This window comes from Myotis daubentonii, chromosome 7, assembly GCF_963259705.1.
Source record: "Myotis daubentonii chromosome 7, mMyoDau2.1, whole genome shotgun sequence".
NCBI lineage: Eukaryota > Metazoa > Chordata > Mammalia > Chiroptera > Vespertilionidae > Myotis > Myotis daubentonii.
Window position 1 is genome coordinate 29,051,957 of NC_081846.1, and position 18,367 is coordinate 29,070,323.

General features: G+C 41.2%; 1 protein-coding gene across 6 annotated transcripts in view; it reads right to left on the reverse strand.

The window, feature by feature from the left end:
- The window catches only part of SPHKAP (SPHK1 interactor, AKAP domain containing), a 105,246-nt gene extending 97,469 nt beyond the window's left edge, over nucleotides 1-7,777 (reverse strand). For 2 of the 6 annotated variants that reach the window (XM_059703399.1, XM_059703398.1), the window contains exon 1: nucleotides 7,237-7,773. In XM_059703399.1, coding sequence (XP_059559382.1) covers nucleotides 7,237-7,268 — 32 coding nt within the window. In that variant the 5' untranslated portion in view covers nucleotides 7,269-7,773. Of the gene's footprint in view, nucleotides 1-7,236 lie in introns of all 6 variants that reach the window. The other 4 variants (XR_009453766.1, XM_059703401.1, XM_059703400.1 and 1 more) reach the window with 4 other exon arrangements.
- Between the last annotated feature and the right edge of the window lie 10,590 nt (nucleotides 7,778-18,367).

An 18,367-nucleotide genomic window follows, 5' to 3' on the forward strand; every position in this document is an offset into this window, starting at 1 on the left:
CCTCTTCACACCGGGCTAGGTCTCTCTCTGCCACCTGCGGCTGTGTCAGTAAGGAGGGTAGGGGAGCCAGACCCGGGTTTGAATAAAAGACTCTTTGCTTTTGCATCAGACACGGCTGGCTCCCTGGTGGTCTTTTGGGGATCCTGAAATCTGGGCATAACAATGACATGATTTCAACACACTCACGTTTTTTCCACCATTGCAAGAAAGAAAGACTAGCAGTTTAACAGAATGCCGGCACAGATGCCTGACTTGTTGTAAATTACACACGTGAAGTATATGCACCTTTTAATTGCTATTTTAAAGCACTGTTGATTCATTCAGAAAAAAAGTAAAAATTAAAAATATTCAGGTTATATTGAATGCATGAGTCAGCAATGAACACATTATGCAGGGCCAAGATTTTATATAGAAAAAAATGACTTCACTTGGTTCTTTACTTATTTATATTCTTTTGGTTCCTTCCTTATTTTTTATCTGCATTTTGGTTTGAGTTACTCAGATAAATTATTAACTTTAAACTGACTACTCCAACTGTGAGTGAATGGATAAGTCTATTCATAGGCACAATGTGTCAAAAGTCAATTATTTCATTCTTACTATGTTCTTATTATTATGTTCAAAATTATAGATTTTTAGGACAAAAAAAATTAAGTGTGTTGTTAAACAATATGAAGAATAAAAAGAGAAACATTACAAATTCTCCTTGTCTCTCTGGAAGCAAAATTAAATATTTTAAGATTTCTCTGATTTTATTAAATGCATTAATACCTAAGCAAAGTACGCTAAAATATAAAATGTATGAACTAAAAAGGACACTTTTAATCATTAATACTCTATATACAAATTGATATCATTACATATGCATGTATATTTAAAATTTATGTGTACTAATAATTGAGAAATACATCTCAAAATGTTAGCATTCTATTTTATTATATATTTATTCTAAAGCTGTTGGTTTTATTTTAATCATAATATTATAATTAATCATTTCAAAGTAACCACTTATAGCTTTTCAGATATAATCAGTCTCATTAAAGAAAGCCTAATTAAATATGAATAGACCATTATTTTATATGAGTTCCATTTGCCACAGATCAATTTAATTCCTCTAATGTGAAGAAACTTTTTTTTCTTTTTGCTTTGGTTATAAAGAAAGTAATTGATTGATTGCATGATGAATTTAATGATGCATATTCCATCTTGTCCCACTAGGAACTTATGACAGCTAACAGAAAAGATATATAAAATAAAATGGTAAAAAACAAGTTAAAATTCAGTGCTAAGGAAAATAGAAATAACAAGAGGTCAGTATCATGGTTAAAAACAGCACAGGTATTCAGGTAATAAGCTCCCACATGGTTGTTATGACCAAACTTTAAATTTGTCCCAGAGGTTTCTAAAAGCTGAAGTGAAATAGAGACATAAAATAGTGTATTTCTTAAGGAACATAAGGAAGGTGACATAAAGAAGACATGGGTGACAAATTCCAGAAAATTCCAAGAGCTTCTAACTATATTTTAGAGATTATTATTATTATCTTAAGCAAATCCAATGCAGTGCTAAGTAAAGGGATCAGAAAGTTAGGGCTTTATTCTTGGCTCTAGCTCTAAATATTTATAAGATTTGATTGATTCATTTAACTTTTCTTGACTTCAGTTTCTTTATCTGTAAAGAAGGGGGTTGGGCGAGGTGACCTTTACTAAAGTCCTTTATGGTTCTAACCATGTTAAGTGGGTTCCCATTTCTCCAGCACAGAGAGAAAAGCATTTGATATTTCAAAAGGCATATTTTATAGGTACATTTCTCATTAGGGAAAAATTGTTTTGATACGTTAGGGACCATCTGTCAATTATGTCAAATGCTGCTGTGAATCAAATAAGATTGATTTGGTGAGGTCTTAGACTCTCTCTCAAGGGGTCACTCAAGAAATGAAAAGATAAACTGCAGTTAGTGTGTGCTGCTGCATATCTACTTCCTAGCCTGTCTCCTTCCATCTAAAATCCCTTTGCCCCCAAGGTGACATGCAAGGAAGTCAGGAACTCTGTCTTAGTCCATTCTAGTATCTGGAAGGTGTCAGGAGGGAATGTCTGCTCAGTGTTTGTTGTCTGATGATGGATTCTCCAATCTTCCTCTTCTTGTGTTGACACGCCACCAAAATCATTGTTTTGCCAATCACTGTGCGGTATTAGAAACATCTAATGGGGGTTTAAGGTCTAATGTCATTGCTTATCTTGAAAATGGTGTGTGAAGTCAAAATGACCTTTGCAAATCTCATAAGAGACTTGTTATGAATTATGGCATGTTGGAGTTTGTAAAAAAGGCCTTCAAAAGTGATTTGTGTGTACTATATAGCAAGGTACAATATGCAATAAACTATACAAGCTAAATATAAGCTTACTACATTTTTTAATAAAAAGAGAGAGAAATAAAGACAAAAGAAAATAAACATATAGTACTGAATTTGCATGAGTTAAATGTATATATGGTTCACTGTTATATCCTTAAATTGCAGCAGCTGTATGATCTGTGAAATAGGAAATGTGTGAACTGATGTCAGATGAGTGTGATTCCTAGTTCACACTCTGTGTGCCTAGGAGGAGAGCACTGTAGGCTGCAGTATTTATTGTTATTACCTGGGGCTGGCCCGTAGGGCCTGCTTCCTGACTGCTTCAACAACTGATCAGGGTGAATGCCATTCCTCCCTTTCTCCAACCCACCCTCACATCACTACATCCAGGAGCATACTGTTAGGGATGGGGAGCTTTGGAAGTCCAGAGCAATAAGAGAATTCTGTGAAGTCCCTTGGAAACCTTCACAAGAGACCACCTACCATTTTACCCCCAGGCGGCACGGTTAGGTGTGGTGAGCTAGGTGATGCTGCAGTATCAGATAACTCTGAAATCTCAGAGGATTAAAACACAAAGGTCTATTTCTTGCTCCTACCACATGCCCATCATGGATTGGCTGAGGGCTCTGCTTCAAGTTCTGTTCATGCTGAAACTCAGGCTGATAAAGCAGCCACCATATGAAAATGTTATTCACTATGGCAGAAAGTGGGAGAAACGAGGCAAATCACATATAGCCTCTTTTAAATTTCCATTTGGAACAGACACACCTCTCTCTGCACACTTTGCACTGGCCTAAGCAAGTCACATGGCCATGCCTTCTACCACAGAGACTAGCAAGTGGAATCCCACCTATGCTTAGGAGCACAATTAGAGATATTTGCTGAACGACCATTACAACAAACATACGTCCCAAAAAGTGAATTCTGTAGGTCTACACTGATTCTGGCTTTATGTTCTTGAATAAGCTTCAGGAATTGGTGGTGGTTTCAGCCCAGCTGCACTGAATGAGTCACATATTACAGTGGAGGAACAAATCGCCTTGTCATTCTTTTCCTTTATTTAAGAAAGAAGGATGCAGAGGGGAGGGGGTTGGGAGGCTGGGTGGAAGAGGTGAAGGGATTAAGAAGTACAAATTGGTAGTTACAAAATAGTCACAGCATAGGAAGTATAATCAGCAATATTGTAATAACTATGAAGGGTGCCAGGTGGGTACTGGAAATATCAGGGGGACAACTTGGCAAAGTATGTAATTTTCTAACCACTATGCTATACATATGAAACAAATATAAAATAATATTAAGTATAAACTTTAATTAAAAGATTTAATAAAATTGCATCTTTAAAAAAAAGGAGGGAGGGAAGAAGGAAAGGGGGTGGAGGGAAAAAGAGAGAGAGAGAGAGAGAGAGAAATTCCTAATAGAACCCTAGTAGAATCTCAACTGCCATTTGAGAGCCAGCATGATACATTTTTAAATTAAGGCTTGTGCTCTGACAGCAGAATAATGGGTTCTCCAAGATGTCGATGTATAAATCCCCAGAACCTGTGATTATGTTGTTGTGTGGCAAAGTGGAATCAAGATTTAAGATGGAATTAAAGTTATTGCTCAGCTGACCTTGACATAGGGAGATTATTCTGGATTTTCTGGAGATTAATGCAATCTCCAGAGTTCCTAGAAGAAGAAGAGGTCAGAGGTTAGAGTGATAGGAAGATGGAGGAAGAGTGCCAGGAGTTGAGGCAGGAAATGCAGGCAGCCTCTGGAAGTTGGAAAAAAGCAGGAAACAGATTCCCTTCCACCCCGAAGCCTCCAGAAAGGAATGCAGCCCTGCCAACACTTTGACTATTCCAGTAAGACCCAGGTCAGACTTCTGATGGACAAAACTGCAAGGTAAAATGAACGTGTATCGTTCGAAGCCACTAATTGTGTGGCAACTAATTGTTGAAGCAACTAGAAAGCTAATACAATACCTTTATATATTTTTAAACTAACTTGTACTTCTGAAACCCTAGCTACTCTAAGATGTCCTGTTAACTATGTCAATTATTAGGCCATGTAATATGTATTTAAATGAAAGGAATAAAAGTAAGCACAGTGTTCTGAATATTATTTAATTTTTTAGAGAGAAGTTCTCTCAAACCATATGTCACTTCTTTTTTTTTTTTTAATATATCTTATTGATTCTTCACAGAGAGGAAGGGAGAGAGATAGAGAGCTAGAAACAACGATGAGAGAGAAACATCAACCAGCTGCCTCCTGCACATCCCCCACTGGGGATGTGCCCGCAACCAAGATACATGCCCTTAACCGGAATCGAACCTGGGACCCTTGAGTCCGCAGGCCGATGCTCTCTCTATCCACTGAGCCAAACTGGCTATGGCCATATGTCACTTCTTTGATCCCAAAAAAGAAATGTGCAGGTAAAGGTTTCAGTGTCTGGATTCTTAGACTTCTTGGGAATACACACAAACTTTTTAACTCCTGTGCCCACATGCTCTAGGTTTTCATTGTTTTCCTGTGGCTGTGTCAAAGTTTCTTACAGCTTCCACCTGTTTTTGCTGTTTTTTTGTTTTGTTTTGTTTTTTAATTCAGAGACTATAGTTTGAGAAAAATTGAATAAAAAACAATGGCATGTTGAAATTACATGCTAAGCTCACTAGGGCTAGAACCATTTCTTATGCAAGTCTCGATTAATAACAATTTGATTTTCCCTGATCATTGACATTTTTTTTCAAAAAGCTTGTATATTCTGTCATCAATTCTTTAAATTTCAAAGTTTTGTGGCAAGTGGTATACTAATATAATATTTCTACACAATATTTAAAATTTCTAGTTCACTTTTGCCTATCAATACCTATCACTTCCAATTAAATATTATAGAAAGGAAATTGTTTATTGTATTCAAGGAAATAAAAAATCAAATTAACTCATCGAGTAATTAAGTGAATTTTCTATATGAATAAGGATGCTAATAAACTAGCTGAATTACTACACTGACTTGTGGAAATATGATGTGTATTGGGAATAAACAGTAATGCTCAGAAGCTCTAACTGTTAAATCTTTATTACCATTTTTATAGGCTACTAAAAAATACAGAGCGATATTATTTGGCTGACTCCTTAACAGGTCATTTCATAGGACCACGACAGAAATAATCTTGAGGAATCATTGGCATAATGCATCTCTAATATTTTAAAAGCTGTCCAAGCTTTTGAAGAGGAATCTAATCCTGATTCAAGCACAGTAATATTGATCTGAAAAACGGGATTTAAAACAAGCAACCTCTTATCCAAAGTGTCTCTACGGGGAATGCTGGAACCACAGGGCTCACCCTTTCAGTTCTAATGACCTTAGGCGATAGAGTACATGGTATAGAAAGTGACCCCTCAGTTTGCTTGACTTTCAAAATGCCTCACACTCGTTCCTAAAAACCAGTGGCAATATACTTTTTAAGTCTAAAAGAATCTTCCTGCGGTTTGTACTGTCCGTTTTATGCATTAGGACAGAATGGAAAGACTCAGAGGTATCGTGACCTTGTTTGGCCCCACGGTTAGAGATTTTTCACCGGAGAGCTGCCTCAGGCCCTGCACCGAAAACACAGCGCTCCTTTTCAGAGCTCTTTGCTACCTGGACAGCAAAGGATGCTTAAAGAGTAAATGCCCGTGGAGTGGGAAAGCTCTATTTTATTCCAGAATATAAGCACTTCGCGTCTCTAGGTGGCAGCCTTTGACGACTTTGAAAAGCAGTCTCTGTCCCCCTCGGCCACCCCCACTCCCCTCGCACCCCCATCGCGGCTCCTGGGCAATATAGAACTAGCTACATGTGTGCCTAGGCTGTGCTTGCTGGGTTTTGCTGCTCTCCAAGAACGCGAGCTTCAAATGTTTATCCCAGGGCCTGATAATGTCGGCTGGGTGCTGCCTGGATGTTTGCTGGGGAAAAAGGGGAGTAAAGGATGAGCAGGCAATCGGCGGACGCTCAGCAACCAGCACCAACAGCGCAGAAGCCACCTGCCCGGCCGGCGGAACACCGCCAGGGCTGCCGCCTCAATTTACCCCTGAGGTTTATGCGGATGAAAAGAGAAAAATCTCAGTTTCTCAAATTCGCAAAGGACTGAGTCGGAGGAGCGCAGAACAGGGCAAAGGGGGAGAAGAAGACCGGGCAGACGGAAACCAGGGAAACACGTCCCTCCCACCCGGCGGCGTCTGAGGGGCGTCCTTGACTCACCGGCGTGGCGGACCCCAGGGCTGGGTGGAGTCAGGGAACGCGCTCCGCAGACGTGCGGGAGGAATCGCGGGCTGGCAGGGGGTGTGGGCAGCAGAGGCGGGTGGACTGGGGCGGATGGAGGTCTTTTCTGTCCCTAGTCTTGGTCAGGGGTTAGGGGCAATGCCCCCCACCCCCACCCCATCCTACTCCTTACATCCTCACTCCATCCCTACCCAGCAACCGCTGACACCCAGATCTGGGTGGACGGGATGGGGGGTAGTTTGCCCTAGTCCTGCTTCCTCCTATTTTCATCTGAACCTCGGAAACCGCCTCCCTACAAGGTGTGAAACCTCTCCAGGCTGCGTCCGCATACAGTCTGGCTCCAGCTTCCTGGGGCACAATGGACCCCAGGTCCCGGCCCTCCAGGTGGCTGACCCCCATCCGTGCCACTCCCGCTCCGAGGCCGCACCCAGCCTGGCTCCCGGGCAGTTGACAGGACCACCTTCTCCCAAGCGCTCCTCGCTCAGCCCCGGCCCGAATTAACCGGGGGTGCGGAGTCCTCGGTCTAGTTCGCAGGAGCCCCGCGCAGACCCGGGCACCCCCAGGGCAAGTTTGAGAGACCCAGGGCGAAAACGGAGATTGCGGGGCACTGGGTTGGGCAAAGCGGGGGAAAGGGTCTTACCTTGGGACCGAGAGCAGAGAGCTGCCATCCATGGTCGATGGGCGCGCTGAGAAGAAAGGACCTGGTTCCCGGAGCTGGGGACAGAAGAGCGCGGGGACAGAGGCGCGCAGACTGGGACCGCCGCTGGGCTGTGGAGGCAAGATCTTCCCGGGCGGGAGCGCTGGCGCTGCGACGGCTGAAAGGTCCCTCCCCGTCGCCCCTTCTAATCTGGCAAGAAGGCTTGGCCAAAGCTACAGCCTTCTGCGCAGCTCCCGCCTTCCTCCAGGGCTGCCCCAGTCGCAGTTGTCACTCGCTCCCTCGGAGCTTTCCCTGCCGCTCCGGGTGCCCGGCAGAAGTGACTCCAACAGAATTTCTTTCTCCCCGCCCTTCTGTGCTGTCCCCTCCCCTCCCCTCTTCTCTGGGGATCAGCAGTCTGAGTCCTGAAGTTGTTCATCCACTTTCTCAGATTTGCACTCTGCTCCTGCCCACATTCCTACTGTCTCTCACCACTCCTTTGGCCACATCTCCAGGGTTGATTTTTGTTTGTCTTCTACCATGTAACAATGCTCTTTGATCCCCAATTATTTTCTCTTTAATTAGCCTTTACAGGTTTTCATTCCCACAATTCTTCACTTAACTCATTTTGCTTAATCGTGACTCAGGCATCCTTGACTTGTTAGAAGCCTGTGTGCACACAACCAATGACAGGGGTCATCCATTAGAACCAGCACCCAGGCCCTGCAAGGAAGGGCTGTCACAGAAATCCCCACAGTGCCTGCTTCAGTGTCTCCCTGAGCAAAAATGACAGTTGTTTTAGGAAGAAAAACATCGATAGTAGTAATGACTGTTAAGATGATTGTGCTATTAACTCTGGTCCTTAAAAACAAATTTTTCATTATAAAATAAATTTAAAAACATGGACCTTGACCAAGTCTCATGCTGAAATGTAAAATATAAAACTGTAACACTTTTACTACAAAACTTAGGAGTAAATCTTTGGGATCAGGGCTAGGCAAAAGTTCTTGCACTTGACAACAAAAACACAATCCACAAAATAAAAATTTGATAAATTGGATTTTATTGAATTTAAAAACGTCTGCTATGAGAAAGACCCTGTTAAGGGAGTTCAAAGACAAGCTTCACACACTGGAAGCAAAGATTTGTAGTCAGATATCCAACAAAAGTCTGGTACCTAGAATATATTTTTAAACCCTTTCAAAACGCAACTGTAAACAAACAATCTAACTAAAACTTGGACAAAGAACATTAAACTGAAATTGCCCCCAAAAGGATTTGCAGATGACAAATAAGTACATGAAAAGATGTTCAACCTACTAGAAAAATGCAAATTAAAAACAATGCTATTTCACTATACATCTATCAGAATTACTAAAATAAAAAAAAAAAAAAACAGTGACAAGAACAATTGCTAGTGAGGATGCAGAGAAAATTAGTTTCTGTCACTCATCTATTGCTGGTGGGAATGTAAAATGTAAACATCACTCTGGGACAATGAGAGGCTTCTCACCCCCTCCCCCATTCTTGGAATATGCATTCTGTTTGCCTTCTCCACACTACAGGCTGCCCCAAGGACACAGCCTTGAGATAAGCTATTGTTGAGACCATCTGGATTGAATCCGTGACTGAACCTCATAATGCCTCTCTGTAAATGTTTAACGGTCTACTCATCTTGTGGTCACTCAATGCAAGGGTTGTATATAAGTTCCCTTGCTTATTAAGACTACCATCTACTAATCTGGAGTGGTCTGCCTCTTTCTTCAGTCTCTCATTGCCCTCTGTGTATGGAGAGCAGTTTCAGATTTCCCCAGGAAGCTCCCATATACTCTGTTCTCCAGCAACACCTGCATAGCACTTGGGAGGATCAAAGTGCTCCCTTATAGATTATTTTATCCTGCAGGGAGGCTTGGCTCAATGAGGGGGACCTCCCTGGGCATATGAGACCCTCGAAATCTACAGAGAAGCTACAAATTCTCAGGCAGTTGGGAATGAGACAGGCCATCTGTGCCCTGTCATAGAAGGCCCTGATGTGTGATTGTTAAGAGATAAGAAAAATGTCTCTGTACATTCAAAGTCCTAAAAATTTTCTGATTACTGAGACTCAGAGTTTTAAGTTACAAAACAAAGTAGAACATTTTTGTGTTTTGCAATTGCAATGATCACTGAACCTGTCAAAACAACTAAGCAGTGAGCTTTCACAAAAACGAATGGAGAACATTTGTAACTTTTTGTGCATCGTGTTGAAAGGGCGAGGGCTATGCCCTCCATCTTGCCCCGTACCCTCCATGTTGGGGCAGCTGCCATGTGCTCAGGAGAGTACCTTCTTCCCGGAAGCCCAGGCCCCTGCTGGCCACGCCTGGGATTTCTTTAAACTAACCAATGACAATCAAGGGACGTGCGCGCCATAGAGATGACCACATCCTGTGTAAGAATACCCGACTTGCGCCTGGCCAATTGGCAGGGCCCACAGTCAGCTCCCCTCCCCTCACTCCACCCCCTATTAAAATCCTGTTTTTCCCACGGCGGACTCACTCTGCTTCCTGTCGCTGTGTCAGCCAGGAGGGGGAGTTGAGCTAGCTCAACTAAAGGACCCTCTGCTTTTGCATCGGACTGGCTGGCTCCCTGGTGTGGTTTTTTTGGGGATCTTGAACTCTGGGCATAACAGTGTTTAAATAAACAGTTGGGAAATTTATACTTGAAAGAAAAAACCATGGAGAATATGGCATCATGGAACCCTACAAAACATTAGTTTGACTGAAAGTTTTCTTTTCAATGTCTTAGCTTGAACAGGGCTCTCAATTCTGGTGCCTGTGATACTGCTCTCCAAATGTAGTCTGCTACCAATTATGAGAGCAGGAAGAGGGAGGTGTCATTAAGCAGATGGTCCTGGATGGTGGCCATCAGAATTTGAGCTCCCAAGGGTACAGGAGGGCTCCAGGTGCTGTTCTTTTAAGATGGCCTCAAAACACGGTCAGAAATCATTTATTTTGGTTCTGGTTTCTGGAACAAGTTTGAGGGGCTAGAATGGGAGGATTCTGAAATTTCAGATTCAAGATTCAATGATAAAATATACAACTTGAAAAAAATACTGCACAGAGCCTACACAGTTCCTACGAGTGCATGAAATGACCCAGATTCACCTGGGTTGGCATGAACAAATAACCTGCTTAGCTTTAAGTATAGCTGTAGAAGGGCAATCTGCTTAGCTTTAATGATAGGTATAGAAGGGGAGCAAGTGAGGTGTGACTCTTTAGGAGTTTGGAAATCAATAGTCAGTGTACTCAAAGGCAGCAGAAAAATTGAAAAATAGGAAGAAACCCCCACTGAGCCCAGCTATGGCCACTCTTGGCTGTGCTGCCTCCCTGGTGTCTGCAGCAGCATTGGTGATGTTGACCAATTCAACAAAACGCACTTCAGTACTGTCAGCTTAATGTGATTCACATTCAACTTTAACAGTAAATATGTACCTGGACACATTCATTTACACGCATGGATGGCTGCTCTTGAACATTGTTGTACCATGATCTTTGGGTCAGTGGTTCTCATTCCTGGCTATATATCAATGCTTAACTCCATAAAGACCACTTATTAGAGTCTTTGGAGACAATGCCCAGGCATCAGTATTCTATAGAAGTTTCTTAGGTGGTTCTAATGTGCAAAGTCTATGTGCATCCCTCCCAAGTCTACAGCAGCTCTTGAAAAGCTTTCCCCCAAAAAGTCTTATTTTATATAACAGAAAACAGAGATAGGGAGTTGACTTGCTTAAGATTTCTTAGCAAGTTAGATGCAGAGCTGGGCTTAGAACAGAACTGTTCTAAATCTTCCACTTAAGAAGGCCATATCTGTGCTAGCGACAGTGCCAGGTCAGAGAGCAAACATAACTGTGCTTTTAGCAGATCTTAAAGGTTTCCTTTATATACCCTAAGAGTTCCAGCAAACTTTATCGACTTTCATAGCTTCTAAGTATTTATTTGTTCCACAATTATTTATGAAGCTCCTATTAAGTAGCAGACTCCTTTTTGTAAGTACTTGGGTTATATCAGTAAATAGACTATGCAACAACTCTTGTCCTCCTGTTCCTTACATTCTAGTAGAAGGATACACAGTTAATAACACCTGTAGAAATATGGATATCTCCACTTTTCAAAAGTTCTAGTTAAGCCACTTTGTTTTTATGAGAGTTCCCCAGGGAACTTACACTCAGCATCTCAGCATCAAGCTGTCACAGCTTTGAACTGTTTCTGTGAGCATCTGTGCTTTACTTTGATTGGCTTTGTGTACCTGTTAGCAAGATGTGTCCTAAGGTAGCATAAAAGTCTGAGAGAGCTTCTAAGGGTGTTAAACTTACTGTAAAACTCTGCATAATGAAGTGTTCTGATTGTGAACAAAATAAAGACATTGTACATGAACTGAATTTGCCTGAATCCACCATTGGTCCTATTTACGTGCAGAGCAGGAGAATCATGGAAACTGCTTAAGTCTGCTTGGTTCTGCTGGTAGTGAGGTTGCCTCTTTCAGTCCACATCCAGTAGTGCATACAATGGAATGTCTATTGCTTGAGTGCATTGTTGGGTGTACAAAGCTTAGTGTGTATTTATTATATCATTCCTGCTTTTACTATAAGTTAGTGTTATTTTAGGTTTTCTGTGTTAGCTGGTATGATTTGGTAGGTTAGGGTCTAACTTACCAATTATTTTGGGTCTGGGAATACTCAAAACATTTTTTTGTATAAATTAATGGTAATTGCTTCTTTACTTTATGCCATTTAGCTTATGAAAAGTTTCATAGAAACATTCTACCTTTGAATAATAGGGAAAACCTATAAATAATCCTATCTAATAAAGAGAGAGTATGCAAATTGACCATCACACCACCACAAAGATGGTGGTGCCTATAGCCACAAGTTGGCAGCACCCAGTCCCCTCAGTGCCCCTGGAGTCCCCCAGTCCTTTCAGCCCCACTGCTGTGAGTGGACAGCAGGGCATGGGGGCTTCGTCCCCACAGCAGTAGTGAAGCTCCAAGGCCTGGCAGACAGAGAGCGGACAGTGGGGTGTGGTGGCTTTGTTGCCGCGGTGGCAGCAAAGCAGCCAGGCCCTGCAGAGAACAGAGAACCATAGGGAGTGGGCCTAAGCCATCAGTAGGACATCCCCTGATGGCTCCTGGATTGGAGAAGGTGCAGGTCGGGCTGAAGCACCCTGCCCCATGCATGAATTTCATGCACTAGGCCTCTAGTCCTATATAATAAAAGTGTAATATGCAAATTGTCCCCTTGACTGGGAGTTCTTCCGGGAGTTCGACCAAGGGGTGGGGCTGGCCGGGGGAAGGGAGGGAAAGCCCCGGCTGTTGGCTTGTGGTTGGGGGAAGGGAGGGAGTACCCAGCTGGCCACCGCCAGCCTCTAGGGACCCTACTAGTGCACAAATTCTGTGCATTGGGCCTCTAGTTAGTTTAATGAAAGGTAAGTGCCAAAAATATAAATTGAGCAGGGAAATTGAAAGTACCAGGTAAGGGCACTTTCCAGCATTAAATGAATGTTCAGGTTCAGCCTTACTGAGAAGGTGATCCTTGAAGAAAGCCTGGATGGGAGTGAGCATCTTGGGAAGACTGCTCCAGAGGGTGGGGATGGGGGACTGCTAGAGCAAAGGCCTCACAGCCAGAGTGTGTGTGTGTGTGTGTGTGTGTGTGTGTGTGTGTGTGTGTGTGTGTGTAAGGTGGGTCAATACCAAGGTTGGTGTAGATGGAGTGGAGTAGCTACCGGAGAATTTAGAAGAGGATGTGGGGAAGAGCAAATCATAAAAGCCCTTGTAGGCCATTTTAAGACTTGGTTTTTATTCTCAGTGAAATGGAGAGCCTCCGAGGGTTTTGAGTAGAGGAGTAACATCTGATTTGTGTGTACAAAAGTTTACTCTGGCTGTAATATGGGAGAAGAGTCCAGAGAAGCAACAGAGAAAGCAATTGTTCAGTCTATGGTGGTAGCAGTACAGTGGCGAGAAATAAAGGAATTCTGATTACATTTTGCTACTTTGTTTGTTTTGGGCATATTATTAAATTTATTTCTTTATCATTTACTTACAGTAAAATTCACCTTCTTTTGAGTGTGTACAGTTCAGTGAGGTTTGACTAGTGTATCAAGCCAGAGAACCACCACCTCAACCAGGTACAGACCAGTTCCTTCTCCTCCTCCCCAAATTCCTTAATGCCATACCTTTGTAGTCAAACCTTCCTCCCATAAGGAACCCCTGCCAACACTGATCTCTCTATCCCAAAAGGTTTCCTTTTCTAGGGTGTCCTATATGTAAAAGTATGCAGCCTGTGGTCATTTGTCTGGTCTCATTTTTGTAGCATAATGCACTTGAGATTCACCCATGTCAATGTGTGTATCAGTAATTTATTCCTTTTTATTGCTGAGTGGTATTCCATGGTATAAATATGCCAGTTCACTTATCAGTTCATCCTCTCAAGAACATCGGGATTGTTTCAAGTCTACTTCATTTATTTTATGATGTAACGTTCTCAGATTTATAATGCACTTACTTGCATCAGTGTTTTACTTGTTAAGTGACTTTCAAACAACTTGAAACAGAGACCAAATGTTATTCACATCTATCTTACTTTCATCTAGCAAGAAGGCTTGAAGGTGCTACAGAAAGTCTTTCTATTCTATTGGTTCAAGTAAATTTCAATAATGAATGGATCTAGGTGAGCTCCAAATTTTAGCTAAGCTAAGGACATTATCAACATACAAACCCTTAAGCTAAATAATGTAAATTGTTAACAGTCATCTTTCTTCTACAAAAGACCTCTCATAGGATTGATAGAACATGCATATAAGTACTAGTAGATGTAAACAATAAATTATTTTAAGTCCAATTTTGAAATTAAGCCAAGAAATTGATAGTTACTTTCAACGAAACTAATCAGCCTTTAATAGAATGTCTTAACATTTTTTTTCTGATAAGACTCAGAGTGATCAGTTGTTCTTATGTGTTTCCTGGAAAATTAAAGAACAAAGTACCTGGTAACTTGGCCAAGAACAGTCTATTAGTCTTTGAAGGAAACAGTTTATGAATGATAAACTAGTACAAAGCATGTCATGAATACACAGTTGTGGCTTAAGATTTGTCAGAAATTCTAAAAAAATGTAATATAGGAATTTCCCCTTTATGTTCACATGTCCTTCAACATGTAGCAATTTTATGAACAACAGAAACAAATTTCACCATAGACTAGGAAAGAGACAGTTAGCATAATCTCTTCATTTTCAGATAGGAAACTGAAATCTGTAGAGTTTAAAAGACTGGCCTAAGGTCAGAGGGCAAATTACTGACACAACAAATCACACTTTCTGACTTCTAATTCCCTATGCGGTTGACCGTACCATACCAAGTAGAAAACATTATTAAAAAATGTTTTTACTTGTGGTTTTCCTTTACTTCTTTTGTAGTACATTTTAACCATATACTCTATTAGAGTTCTAATCTTCTAATTTTGTGGCTAAATACTGGGTTTTTCCTTCATTTTGAATATTTCTTGAAAATGTACTATTCAACCCTGGCTTTTGATATCTGTTTTTTTTTTTCTATGAACTCACTAAAATATTTTGTAATAGTTATTTTTATATAATAATTAATTCAAAGCTTTTCATTTTATTAGTGCTTTTGGCTTTACAAAACACTTAGATAATGTTACAACACTTGAGGCAAGCAGCAACCCTGTTGGGAAAGTATATATCTTTTGATGGTTGACTAAACTGATTTTGTTACCTGCGCAGTTAAAATAATTCAGATGCTTGCCATTGCAGCAAGCACACATTCCTAAGTCTGTGCAAGGTGTGTCATGATCGGCCCGTCCTCCGTAGCTGACTTCACCTCCTGCCACTCACTGCCCTCTGGCTGCACTGACCTTCCTCCTGTCTATGAGTGCAGCATGGCTGTCCCCATCTTGCGGCCATTGGCATACTGCTCCCTTTGCCTGGAACACTATCCTTATGCAAATAAGATCCTCTTCTCTTTGTTTAGTTACATGGTATTTATCCTTTGATAATTGCAATCCAAACATGGTGCCTCATAAAAGCTTCCCCTGACCCCAAACTTGGTCCTAATCCTCTGCTGTATGCTCACAGCCCTGTGTATCTTCCCTCAATGACACGCATTGCAGTGTAACTTTACAATCATTTTTGTGATAATTTGCTTAGTCTGCTGTTGTCCTCACAAAAATGTAGGTCCCCGGAGGGCAGAAGGTATGTAATTCCATCATCTATTGCTGTATAAATACCATTCTAAAGCTTAGCTGCTTAAAAGATCAATAACATTTGTTAATAAATGAATGAACACATGAATGAATGAGAAAATGAAACATCAGAGCAGTTAGTGAGCTACATAGTGCCTGGCACCTCGTTCATGTTTTCTAGGGATAAGAAAATAAGTCATTTCACTTTAATTCTAATGCTATTTGCATGATACTAAGCTGTAGAGCGAAGTGGTCAGTGACATGAGGATGATCTCAAAGAGTTTGTGGGCGTTTCTGTGAGATAAAGGAATACCCTGCACACGAAGAATAGACTAGAAAGAGGCCTGGAGGCAGCAAGAGTCTCAGGGACCACTTAGCACAAAACTGATTTTTCAGTCCCCCCACCCACAAAAATTAGTACAGTAGTCCCCACCCTCAAAGTCCTTTAAACGATTTTCTCTTCAAAGAAGATTAATGAGATTGTATCTATTAAATGGTTCAAGCCTTCAGACTGGAGCCCTGAGTGAAAACCCAATTCTCAGCCAGTCAAGGTAAAAAAATGTGTTGCCAACTCTGAAATTCACAGTGAGCTGTACACAAGCCTGGCCTCCCCAGGGGACGGAAGAGTACAATACTTCGCTCTGGAATGTGATGCATGAGCTTAGGAGCTGCCATGCAGATTTTCCCAATTAATTCAAATCTGGAAGCATGCGAAACCTTTCCAAGAATGCCACCCTTGAAGGAGTTCCAGCCTCATTTGTAAAAGCATTTTATTTTGTGAAACTTTCAGTTTCACGAACATTTAACCAAACTAAATGTGCTCCCAGGAGAAGATCATGTGACCAGTAGGCATTCTTTTTTGCCATCATGTGCTTTGTCATTAGGGGGGGGTGATGAATTGGAACCTTTAAGTGAATCGTGCTTGTAAATCACCACTTTCAAACATCCTCTGACTAATTATGGCCAAGTTCCTTACAAAATGCAGGAGTTACTCTCTCGGGATAGGAGGACTACATGGAAATGGAGGTCTGGAGAAGTCACTCTGATTTGCTCAGGCAGAAACTCTTGTTAGTCTAAGCCTTGCCCGGGGAGCATTTAACTAAGGCTCTTATGTTTACTGAAGCTGTGCAGAGGCACCCATGGGGGAGCATACAACCCATTGTCCTTGATTGGGACCCTGAAGACCAATATCACCTCTAGTGTATTTATATACTATTTTCATTTCCTAATTCACAGCCCAGGTTGCTTTAGAGAACAACCTGTGAAATCCCAGATTTAGAATCTTTTCTGGCAAAGAAATAATTGCCGGGGCACCACACTGTCTTCTCTGGCTAAAGAAGAAGAAGTCACAGAAGGTTTATTTCCATAAGGATCCACAGACCAAATGACCCACTCTTATTTTGAATTCAGTCTCAGATTTTCAATAACTGTCAGAGATATTCCTAATATCTGTGATGACATGAATAGGATGTCTCAGGAACCCAACCTGCTGGCCGAGATAAAATAGTTTTCTGCACAGATGGTGGTCTGTTGAGCCAACAATGATACAAATTTTTACCCTGCGCTCAATTGTTAGCGGACCAGCATGCAAACATTTGTGTTCCACATAAAAGATTTGCTCATAGCACAGCTAAACATGGGCAGTGCCACCAGAACTTTTCTTGGTAATAGGAATGTTTTTTATTTTTTTTTTTAGTTTAAAAAGAAAGATCTTAGAAGTACTGAATAAATGTTCCCACTCATTTATAGAAAAAAAATGATCGATATACTATAAATTTGAATAGACCGTTTTACATAGTTGCAGATATAACTAAGGGGTTTCTTCAAATTGCATTCAATTTATCAGACAGGGGTTCGGGTAAATTATCTCTATGAGAAAAAGAGATCAGTTTTTCAAGGATTGAAAAGACCTAGCAACCTTGTCTAACATTTTAAAGTCATTGCAGCTCTGGAATCCCTGGTGAGTATGAATGGACCGCTCTAGTAATTGGCTGCCCCAGTAGGAGACAAAATGAGTGATTGGTCTGGATGAAGTATTTGCAGTGATTATAACACTTTGGCAAGTCTAAGGAAAGTTTGTGTAAAATCACTAAATAGTGGAGTGTATGAACTCCAGGAATTTTGTTCCTGTGAGCCGGAGCACTCTTCTGTGACTTCCAGACCCACACAAATTCCTCTGGTGGCCTGGAGGAAGCTGTTCTCCAAATACAGTGTCCTCATGAACTGAGCTTAGAAAGCTCTGGCGGCTTTAGCTCCTGTCCCAGTGTCTCGGTTTTAACTCCTTAGCCAGAGTTTCCAACATTCAGACAACACAAGAAACTTGTTCCTCTGATTCCCCGAAGGTCCTCTTCTTTTTTTCCTACAAAGAGGATATACATTTATTGTCTCAATGCAATTGAAAGATAACTTTTTCTAGAGGTTTTATTTGTAAGGGCCTATTGACAATATGAGCTTTGATGACACCGTGGGGAATCATAAAGTCATTAATTCAATAACTTACTAATATTTTTTCAATGAATTTTGCTTTTCTCCATCCATGTTTCTCAGTATTATTCAGAGATACAAAGAAAATAAGTTTTCTATATCTCCGGAATGAATGAATAGTTCTTTTTGGTCTTAGCAGTCATTTTTATTTTGGACAACTGAATCCTCATTGCTAATATGTATTCTTACCCCTTCTCTCTGAAGATCTTGTTGCTGCCCAAGAGCCAAAAAGTGCCAATTTCTTTCCATGCTAATCCTTTTTGTTGTTCAAGTGCGATTCTTCTTAGAGAACTAATTCCCTTATTATGTGCATACCAGTATGTGCTATTTTTCAATGTAGAATCTTGATTTGATTTATATGGATATTTCCCTTTGTACCTGTAGTCCCTGGCAATAGTTAGTGCTAAATAAACATTTCTTTAA